Raw genomic sequence first — 11,966 nt, 5'->3', positions numbered from 1 at the left:
CAAAATCCATGCTTATTTTGCAGCCGATGATTATAAATGGTCGCTGATAATCAACTTTTCCATTGAAAGTGTACCGTGATACTTCTATATAATGAAGAAAGACGATAAATTATCTATATGAGAAAAAAAAATAGATTAATTTAATTTTAAACAAGGATGGTGCATATCATTTAATAAAAATGCAATTCTTATGTACATATCTTTTTAAATCTACACTAAAGTTAAAGCTTAAGTTGAACCCTATTAGTTATCTTTTTAAATTTACATTAAAATTAAAGCTCAAACAATTGACCCCTCCTGAATTGGTGGTTGGCTCTTCTATATGCCTTGTACTCATTAATTTTGCAATTCATCCAAAAGAACTCCATACAAACATGTTGCAAGAGTCTCAACTAAAGGTAGGCGATCACTAAAGGTAAGCTTACTATCGACTTCTTTCTTTTTGTCCAAATGACAATTTTTATTGAATTTATAACTAATTACGTCACTTAAAACGTTATAATTTTATTATAGCCAACGTTGTAGAAAATTTAACAAAATAGCTAAATTGGTTATGTGGCATATTTTTGTCCAAAGGATGTTTTTATTTTTATATTCTTTATAAAACGAGTTAAGTTCATAATTGTTAATATCTGTTAATTATTGTTAATATCTGTTAATAACTAACTGGGCTTACATGTTTTCGACTTTTTGCATTGTTAATAGTTGTTAATTGATATTAACTTCAAATTTTCTAATTTGTGGTTTAGGGTAGTGTTGAAAGAGAGAAAAATGGGTTATGCGATTTTGGTGAAAAAAAATCTTTATGAACATCACATGTATAGGGTTTTTTTTTTTTTGGTAAGTTTTTATTTCGTTTATTTTCTTTCTTTTTAATAAAAAAAATTGAAAATATACAAAACAACTAGGTGGCAACAGTTTTGAGGGTAGTAACGTAATAGGCATACATTTAAGTTAGAGATTTATAAGTAACTAAGCCACTTTAAACATGTGATTTTGGATCTAGTCTATGTTTGACAATTTTTAGGGATATAGCCAAATGGCTTATGTGGCAATGATTAAGGTCTGATTTACCCTTATTTATTAACAAATTCGTCACTTTCTCTTTCTTATTTTTTTTCAAATAATTTTTTTTGCATCAAAAATTCGTATCTTTCTCATACGATCTCGAAATTGAGTGATTTCAAATCCTACAAATTCGTGGCGTCGAGATCTTCAAAAATAGACCCATTGTGTGTGATGAAAAATTATGTTTAATGTATTATATTTACATTTCCATTTATTTTTTTGATAAATTTCAATTATTTCCATATTTAAGATAGTAACATGATTTTTCTACATCCATGGTATTAAAAATGATTTTTCATCAAACACAATGGATCTATTTTTGAAGATCTTGGCGTCACGAATCCGTAGGATTTGGAATCACTCAATTTCGAGTTCGTATGAGAAAGATATGAATTTTTGAAGTTTTGATGAAAAAAAAATTATTTGAAAAAAAATAAGAGAGAGAAAGTGACGAATTTGTTAATAAATAAGGGCAAATCAGACCTTAATTATTGACACATAAGCCATTTGGCTATATCCATAAAAATTGTCAAACATAGGCTAGATCCAAATTTCATAGTTTCATTTTGGCTATTTTGCTACAGTGCCCTTTAAGTTATTGAAAGTAATTATTAGCAAAAATCATATTTACACTTTTAAATTGCTATTTAGTCAACCTTTAAAAAATATTTGGTAAATAGTCACGTCTACGTATTTACATCCTTAAATTTACTAAAATATCTCATTTTATTTTCCGCCCAATGTGTAAATAAAATGGAGTATTATAATCAATTTACGGGTGTAAACACGTGGACATGACTATTTACCAAATATTTACTCATGGTTAAATAGCAATTTAAAAGTGTAAATATGGTTATATATCTAATAGACCCTTTATTTTTCAAAAATTAAAATGTAAACATTGGCTAAACTAAAATTACAAACTTTCAATTAGGCTAGTTGCTACACTCCCCATTTTTATTTCAGCACTCTCCAATTGAGGCACGAATATACTTCTTTGATAATTTATGCTAACGTCAAGCTGAGGGGCAAGCCGACGATCAGCCATATCTCATAGCCGGACTCTGTTTTCCTTCATGTGTCTCGATATACGTCCCTCTAATTAAATAAGAGTTTTATAAGCAACTAGGCCACCTAAAACGTTAGGTTTGAGATCTAGCCTATGTTTGGAGTTTTTTAGGGAAATAGCCAAACGTAATAGGTGGCAAATTATGTTTTACTTTTTTGTCCTCAGTTTTTTAATTAGCATATTTTTTTTTCTTTTTTTTGTGCGTTAATTGTTCCTGATACGTAGGAGGCAGTTATTTTGCTTTTGAATCATTATCCACGTTCTCTCTCTCTCTCTCACTCTCTCTCTCCAGCCACTCCACAAATCGGATCTGGGCGTTTTCTCTCTCTCTCTCTATCTCTCTCTCTCCAACTCGAGCGTGGCTGCGCCCGGCGAGATCGGCACCGGGTGGCGTCGGCCTAGGAGCGCCGGGGAGAGCCGAGTCGACCGGCGTGGAGGCGTGCTCGGCGAGGCGGGCCCGGGCGAAGGTGCGCCGGCCCTCGTCGGCGCTGTCTGCGCCGGAAGCATCGCCAGAGGAGACCCAGGCGGCTCTGGGGGCGCGCGCGGCCTGGGTGGAGTCGCGCAGGTCGAGCCGGGCGCTGGGATGGGGGCGCGCGCGGCCTGGGTGGAGTCGCGCAGGTCGAGCCGGGCGCTGGGATGGTCGTGTCGGCCCTGGGCGGCGACGCCGGGACTGTTTGGCAGGCGAGCGGCGACGATGGAGGCCCGGGCAGCCTGGGCCCGGCCTTCCCCGATGGGAGGCGCACCTTACAATTAAGCTTCTGTAGTATATTATTTACAATTATTTCCATTTATTTCGAAACTAGATCTGGGTTTTTTTTTAACCCAGATCTCAGATCTGGTTTTTAAAAAAATAGTACAGACTGTGTTGTTACAGATGATTTATTTACAGTTATTTCCATTTATTTCCATTCAAGAATGAGATAATTTCCAGTAATTTACGTTTATTATCTGTGTTGACAGGTTCTCAACAGTAACGCCAATCTTGGTGAGCCGTTATAGATTAGCGTGCCACGTATAACAATTTTGAAATTTTCTGTTATTTTATATTATTATTGCCTATTATTTAATATAAATATATTCATTATTTCCATTTGATTAAGTAAAAGGGCAAATTAGTCTATTAATTATTGACACCTAAGCACGTTGGATATTTCCCTAAAAGTTATGAAACATAGGCTAAAAACAAAATCTATAGTTTCAAAGTGGCTATTTTGCTACAATGCCCATTAAATAAGTCACTTAATCACATTTTAACTCATTTTAATTTAAGCAGAAAAAGTTTAATAGTTGACTAAAGTCATTTCGTGACTTATCGAATAAATCCATTATCCTCCCCGATCGACGCACCAAAATACTCATATGACCCTACGCTGATGATATCAATTCTCTCCAAGACTATAAGGGACCATTCCATGGTTTTAGAAAGAAGACCAAAAAAATTATATATTCCGCTTTCAAATTTAATTAGCAAACATTTTGTTGAGATTCCACACAACCATACCTCATAATTTACGCCACCCCCGTGTGAAAACTTCATTTGCAACATCAATTCTCTCTTTGAATTATATATACTAGACTAGTTATATGGCGCAATAGTTTTGACCAATATTGGCATAGATACATAAATTTTCCAACCTTCACACAATCACAATTCGACACACCTTCATCACAAAATTAATGCATTTGTAACGACGTAAAGCTCCCATTGTCACAACTTAAAACGTGAGAGAAAAGTCAGCATTAAGCAGCTCCAATCAAAATAATGGCCCTAGGACACGTGTCTCATACATAATAGATATTAGCTCTCAACACTACATAACAAACTAATTAAACACACCAACATTTCTCTCCGTTACTCCGTATATACCTCTCAAAGTCTCAAGTACCATGGGAGAGAAAGAGCAAGTCCGGCCTCTAGCCCCGCAATCCATACACGCCATCAGCGACGGCGATGACGTGGCATCCACGCTGCAAAAGCGAAAAAACCTCCGCCGCCGAAAACTCCTGAAATGCTGCGGCTTCGCGGCGGCGATTCTGGTAGTCTTAGCCATCGTAATTATAATCCTTGCCTTCACGGTGTTCAGAGTGAAAGAGCCGATCATCAAAATGAACGGAATATTCGTGACGCACTTGGAGCTGGTCAGCGGGAAGACCCCCAAACCGGGGACGAACGTCTCGTTGACCGCTGACGTGTCGGTCAAGAACCCGAACGTGGCGTCGTTCGTGTACAGCAACACGACGACGTCGCTTCTGTTCCACGGCGCGGTGGTCGGCGAGGCGCGAGGACCGCCGGGGCGGTCGGCGGCGAGGAGGACGGTGAGGATGAACATAAGCGTGGACATCATAACGGATCGGGTCTTGGATAGCCCGAATCTCCTCGGCGATATCGGGTCGGGTCTTCTGAGAATGAGCAGCTACTCGAGGGTTCCGGGTCGGGTTAATATCTTGGGGCTTGTGAAACGACATGTCGTTGTGAAGATGAATTGCACCATGGCGCTGAATATCTCGTCGCAGGCGATTCAGGAGCAGAAATGCAAGAGGAAGGTCGATCTCTAGGGTATGTATAGGTTCTTAGCTATGTTGTTTGTTTATATATGCCATACATTCAGGCCATATTTATCGTGAGAGTTAGAGATTTAGATTAGTTGCGTGGCTTTTTTCTATTATTTACACATAGATATTCACTGTATTATGTAGTTGAGTAAATAAATAATTTTACTTTTCCCGGGCAATGGTGATCAATTATTATGCTTGGTGAGAGAGATAGATGTAAATTATTACTGCGTGGTTTTTTTTCTTTTCTTCTTCGAGTTTACGTACTAACTTTTTTTTTTTTTATCGTTGAATGTTTGTTTCCGATAGTTGGTCAATGCCACTATAAATCGTCTACTTTTTTATTTATTTGAATATAGATCATCTGCTTTATAAATTATTTAATCATACAACAAATAGTCAATCCATTTAGGTCAATGGTCGTTTTCCTTTTTATGTTCTTTTTAATTTAATTTAATTTCAAAGGCTGAGAATAAGACCCGACTTAAATCCCTTTCTTCTTTTACAAACAGTCAACACCCTAATACTTGTAAGTTGTATCCATGGGCGGTGGAGCCAGAAAATAAATTTAGAGAGGGAGTGTTAATAAAATTTTGGGATATAAAAAATGAAATATGAAATTTAAGAGAAAGAAAAATGAAAAATTGTACAAAATAACTATTTGAACTTTGACGATTTTACTAGTAACTCCCGGAACTATAAAAATTGCATTTTCCCCACTTCATGTTAGAGCCAAAAAAAAATGTTTAGCCTTTTTGTTAGAATTTCGTCAAAATCTTAGTTAAATTGTCATATGGCTGCCACGTGATGGCTAAATTGATGGAAATTACCACAATATCCTCTCTTAATTATACAGCCTATTTTCTAATAATTTTTATTTCTTTTTTGGGCTTTAAAAAAAACTTGAAAAAAATTATCTCTCTCGTGTGGTGTTGAGAAATGTGTTGGTGTTGATGAGACATGTGAGATATTAATTCACTTCCCCGTCACTCTTTTTCATCTCATTACAAAGCCGAGAGAATGGTCTTTAGGTTTAGGAACCCTTTTCAGGGCCGGCTTAACGAAATTGGAGGCCTAAAACGAAGATCCAAAATTGGACCCTTTTTAACACACGCAAAATAAATTTTACATATGATAATTTTAAGAGTCAAGCTCTAGTAAAACAATATCAAAAATAAAAATGCACACTTTGACACACAAACACAATAACTAATTCAATACACACTCACAGTAAAGGAAAATAAAGTTTGGATAGATAAAACCTTGAATTTAATCTTTTTTTCCTTCTTCACGTGGGTAATGTAATGATATTGTTGATGTCCTCCATCATCAGCAGCTTCTTGTATATGAATATGCTGTTGAAAATTGGTCAGGAAGATGAACAGACTGTTTGCTCTCCCACTTCTTTTTTTTTTCAAAAGTCGCTCTATTATTTTACTGATTCACGAATCATTGAATAAATAGGCTGTTTGGTATATGCATAAATGGCTTTCAGGCTTCCAGGCTCCAGGTGATGTCAATATAATAGATGGGCCGGTTTAAAAAAAAAATTGTATATAGACCTTGTGTGGCAAGTGGGCCAAAGACTAAGCTGATTTAATTTTTTTTCTTGTGTGTTGTACATATTTCAAAGGGACGGTGGAGAGTATATATATATATAATTTTTTTGTGGGCCTTTTGGGAAAGGAGGCCTAAAGCCTTAGCTTTACTTCCCTTGCAGGTGGGCCGGGCCTGACCCTTTTATAGATTGAATCTGAATGAAGACAAGAATTGGGGGTTTTGTGTTCAATATATGTCAACTTAAGAGGTGATTACCAAATCATTATATGAATCAGGGTTTAAAATATCGTCGGTATCTCATGAGATATCGACGATATTACGCTACCGCCGCCTCCTCGGTAAAAACATATCGATGATATAATGCTATTGAGGCCTCCTTGGTAAAAAAAAAAAAAAATATATATATATATATATATATATATATATATATATTTATAAAAAATCGTTAAAATATCGACTACATCGACGATATGACTAAAATATCACGATATTTTGATTTAAAAAGTAAAAACTCGAAAATTATCGAGAAAATATCATAAAAAAAAAAAAAAAAAAAAAAAAAAAAATTTAACGGATTACACAGGCCTGCAACAAATTGATAGTTAGCATGCCCAAAAGCCAATGAAAGACTATTGTTGACTGAAAGATAAATCCTTCTTTGTACCCCATTATGATGAACTTCTTCTTGACTAAGCAATGGGGAATTTTTAAAACTCCAATGCTAAACTTATCGTACAATTGTTTTTTTTTTTAAATGTTTTCTGCACATAATCTATTACACGCATACATACATACATATATATATTATTTACAATTGTTTTTATCAAAATGTTTTCTACATATAATTGTTAACATATATGTTATATATACATATAATGGTAATATATATATATATATATATATATATATATATATATATATATTAAACGTACAGAAGTTAACATATGTTGTATATACATTTAACTGTAATATATATATATATATATCAATATATATAGATATGTATATATCCATTTAAAATATAATTGTTAAAGATATGTATATATAAATAATTTAATTACCAAAAAAAAATTATCATACTTTTAAGTTGTAATAATTATTAAAAAAATATATAATATTAAAATGTTCAAATTTTTATTGAAAATAAATTCTATATTCGTTTAGTTAATGCATATATATATATATATTAAATTTTTTAATATTATTTTGTTATAAGAATTTTGTCGATATATCCGTCGGTAATCGATATATCATCGGTATTATCGGTAATCGGTATTGTAAATGTTATAGGATACCAATCGATATATCAGTCGGTAGCCGATATATCAGTAACATCAAAATCTCGGTATTGATATTTGTATCAATATTTGAAATATTGGTTTGAACTTTAAATTGCTTTGGATAAATACAAAAAATAAATTACACGGACTAAGTTACGTGAAACGTTGTAATTGTTAAATAGTCAACGTTTCAATTTTTTTGTTTAAATAGTCAATTTTGATGATGTGGCAAATAAATCAAATATTTACTTTTGATTTTACGCTTTCTGTTTAAACTTTAAATGTTTATTTGAATAATTATACTTATTTTTTAATAATTGATGAAAAATCATGTTTGATTGTTCATTAAAACGTTTCTCTCTGTCTCTCTCTGCGCAAATTACTTATCATCATGGATATTATTATGAGTTAATGTATTAATATGCTTTGTTTTTCTTACTTGGAATCAAGAATTAACATTAGAAATATATATATAAAACTAAATTTTATACATCTATGTATTTATTGGAGAGACGTAGGGATATATAAAATAAGTAAATAATTATGCAAGCATGGTTGTGTTTATTCGTTAAATCATTTGTCTTCGATATGGTTCCTTGTAGATCTCAAAATACAAGACTATGTAATAGACAGTGATATAAAATAATAAACAGCATACTTGACGGTCAAAAACCTGCATAAACCTCCAATTTCAATCAATTTTGTCAGTTTCAATTTGTTTTCACATGTACAAATTCCTCTCATAAATCACTTTCCCACTATTCAAATAAGAAATACATTAACTTCACTCCAGTTTTTCAGTTATCATAATCTTGACGAGGTACACGGTATAGAGTCAAATTGTTTTTATGTCTCGGCCTTCGATACTTGGACTTAAAATAGCGGCTAATATTCAAGGACGCGAGTTATAATATAATCTTTTTATTCTTAAGACCACGTACATAGATCAAGATATAAATATTTGAGTTTGTTTCCAGATGACCAATTATATAAATTTGAACTTAATCACTCTAACTCATGACACACAAAATGTTACTGACGATATCGTCTCTAAATATACACGAATCTTATTATACAAAATAAATTGTATATGATGTTTTGTTGTGGACGAAATTCGAAACAACCAAACTACTTTTTTGAGGTTGGAATGTCCATAATACTTTGATCACTAACAGTATAAACGGAACAAATGTGAATTAGGATATCTAATTATATTGATCACTAAACAAAACAAAAAAGGCCAAACAAGCATATAATTGAACATGAATAAAAAAAAAACACAAAAACATTTTCCGAAGTCACTGATAATTCGGCATCTATATTGATTTGCTATAAAGAAATTCGTCCACTTATATCAATTCAGCTACACCACCTTCCTCACCAGCTCAACTATCACTACTAATACAATAATAAAACTCACACATACATGGACTACAAAAAATTCACAATGCTCTCATAATATCGAGAACCACAATACAACCCCATCCAAATTCACTTATTTCTCTCTCAATTTGACTTGTTTACTTTCAATTCTTTTTTCATACTTTCAATGCTCAAACAAATATGTTTTGTTACTTCAAACTTTAAAAAATATGAACTCCCCACACAACACCCTCTACCCTTCAGTTTCTTGATCTCAACCTCGACAAAATTCACCACTCGTCCAAAATTGATGTTATCCAAAGAATCGGTTAACTTTAACTCAACCCAAACACTGATCTGACTCTACAGCCTCAATTTAAGCATCCGCCTCTAATTTTTCAAGCTTTATTTGCTTATATACATTTGATTAGTGAAATTTCACCTGCCGTCCGAATTTTACTCCCATATGTTTAATTTTCAACACAATACTATTTTCCACAAATTTCACTTCAATACAAGGATCCCAAAAATAATAGAGATCAAGAAGACGAAGACGACGTAACTCAATCTCCATTCCACCACGAAGATGCGGAGGAAGAAGTGGCGCAAGAGAAGAAACAAAAGACTTTGATTAAAATGACCAAAATTTTACGATTGTATCCTCAACGTGGCTAAAAAATGTGAACATGTGTCTACTTCATATTTATTATGTAATAAAAATTTGAAATTATTTGTATTATCTCTAAGTTTTTATTGATGTTCAATTATTTGTAGTCTTTTATCATATTTATTTTAATTTTTTATAATTTAATTTATTTACTGTTTTTCATTACTTTATAAATTGGTTCAAAATTTCAAAAAAAAAAATCAAAAAATCTATGGCTATTTTATTTATATTTTTTTAATTAATTTTGTTTATAATATTGACAGAGAATCATGTTCATTAAAAGAGGATTCTACAAAGTGCGCTACTGCAAAAATCAAATGGAACCGTTTACAACGCAAAATGTGATATTCACACGGACATTCGACATAAATTTCATCTAAAATTGCAAGATTGCTATGTTTAATTGTCTATGATCTGGTGTTAATTTTATCAAAAAAATTAAATGTCATATTCAAGGTTTAAAATACGATGTGGGGGAGGGGTATACAGCTTTTCGCACCCCATGGGAGTGATTTGAACTTCTAATGCGTTATGCTCTAAAAGTAGGGATGGCAATTTGACCCGTTACCCGCGTTCCGGCCCGTTATCCGATTTATTCGGGTCGGGTAATACCCGTTCTTTTTGGGTAAACGGGTAATACCCGTTAAGGTGTTAACGGGTCCGGGTACGGGTAACGGAATAGTCATCCCGTACCCGGTTACCCGGGACCCGACCCGTTAACTTTTAAATATTTAAAAAGATAATAAATTTTTATATGTTGCAATGAAGATGATCAAATTTACAATGAAGATGATCAATTTGCAATGAAGACTTCTTTTGTATTTTTTATTTATTTATTTTGAATTTTAATGTTCTTTATATTGTAGTAGCACTTTGATATTTTTCACATAAATTTTATTATTTTTAAACTTTATATTGTTGATAGATTTTGATTTTATAAACGGTTAAACGGGTAAGCGGGTCTACCCGACCCGCTACCCTTTTTTTAAACCGGGTAAACGGGTAACGGGTCCAATATTTTTAACCCGTTTACCCGGCGGGTATCCCCGTTACCCGGCCCGTCTCAAAATCCGGGTAAACGGGTCCGGGTAACGGGTAAAAAATTATAGCGGGTACGGGTAACGGAATAGGTTAACCCGGCTTTACCCGTACCCGTTGCCATCCCTATCTAAAAGCTGCACAAATAGCACAGACTTACCGCAAATACCTTAACTTACAAGGTATTTGCCGCAAATCTCACAGATTTACCTCGGATACCTAAAATACAACGATTAATTAGTGTTTTATTAAAAAAAAAGATTAGTTAGTGTTTTTATTTTACTCATAAATCCTTTATATTTATTACCATTCTAATAGACTTTATTGTAATAAATTAAATATCATTCATATGTAAATTTAATATTTTAGAATTATTCTTACTTTAATTTAATTGTTTCTAAAATATTACCTCTTGATATTAGTTAAATATTATATTGACGGTACCGGAGATGCAACATGATGATAACAATAAGCGCGGTATTTGAATCCTTAGTCATACCAATCTTAACCAAATTTTTGTTACTTTTTTAAATCGAAACTTAGCATCCGTAAGCTAGTGGGATTATCAATATGGTTTCTCAATTATCTATCACACGTAAAAATTTCAGGAGTACACATTGGAGCAAGTCCACCGTTTGGCGGCTAACTTTTGGTGGGGAAGCAATGAAAAAAAGAGAGGATACATTAGGGGACTTTGGAGAAGCTTCGTCAGCGGAAAGCAGAGGGAGACTTGGGTTTTTGAACTTTGAATGGTTCAACAAAGTCCTCCTTGCGAAGATCATGTGGTGATTCCTCCACTTCCATACACCCTCGCCTCAAGAGTCCTCAAATGGAGTTACTTCCCTGACTCTTGCATCCTTATGTCCAATTGGGCCAACAAAGCATCTAGTATTTGGAATGGTATTCTTTGGGGTCATAAGGTCATTTTGGAGAGCTCTAGATGGCGAAGCGGTTTGGGGAGCTTGATGGATGTTCGACGAGACCATTGGATTCCGCGAGATTGGGGCTTCTATGTGCGAGACACTTCTCGAATCCCCGAAGGCATGAGGGTCTCGGAGCTCAAGGGTGACAATGGGGATTGGAATGTGCCTCTTCTCCGACGGGTGCTTTGTGAAGACGATCTGGAAGGAGTTTTGAGAATCTCGAGGTCTCTGTCTACCACACAAGATGAGATCATTTGGCACTTTAGCACCGATGAGACATACTCGGTGCGGAACGAGTATCGATTGATGTGCGAATCTCGATGTGTAGCGGCTACCTCATCTCCCCGGCGATTGGAGGCATGGTGGGAACACTTATGAAAGCTATGGGTGCCACTGAAAGTTCATTTGTTCTTATGAAAAGCGACAAAGGATTGAATTTTGAATTC

General features: G+C 34.2%; 1 protein-coding gene across 1 annotated transcript; it reads left to right on the top strand.

Annotated features, from left to right (window-relative positions):
- The first annotated feature begins 3,981 nt into the window (after positions 1 to 3,981).
- LOC149400438 (Late embryogenesis abundant (LEA) hydroxyproline-rich glycoprotein family) lies at positions 3,982 to 4,897 on the top strand. Its single transcript, XM_089612938.1, has one exon. It carries the CDS (start codon positions 4,025 to 4,027, stop codon positions 4,691 to 4,693), a length of 669 nt encoding a protein of 222 aa, XP_089469064.1. The 5' UTR covers positions 3,982 to 4,024; the 3' UTR covers positions 4,694 to 4,897.
- Positions 4,898 to 11,966: the final 7,069 nt, after the last annotated feature.

Source organism: Urtica dioica, chromosome 4 (genome assembly GCF_054948205.1).
Source record: "Urtica dioica subsp. dioica isolate 48M chromosome 4, U.dioica_male_clone48M_v1_H2, whole genome shotgun sequence".
In the NCBI taxonomy this organism is placed as follows: Eukaryota; Viridiplantae; Streptophyta; class Magnoliopsida; order Rosales; family Urticaceae; genus Urtica; species Urtica dioica.
This window is presented reverse-complemented; position numbering and strand designations above follow the sequence as displayed.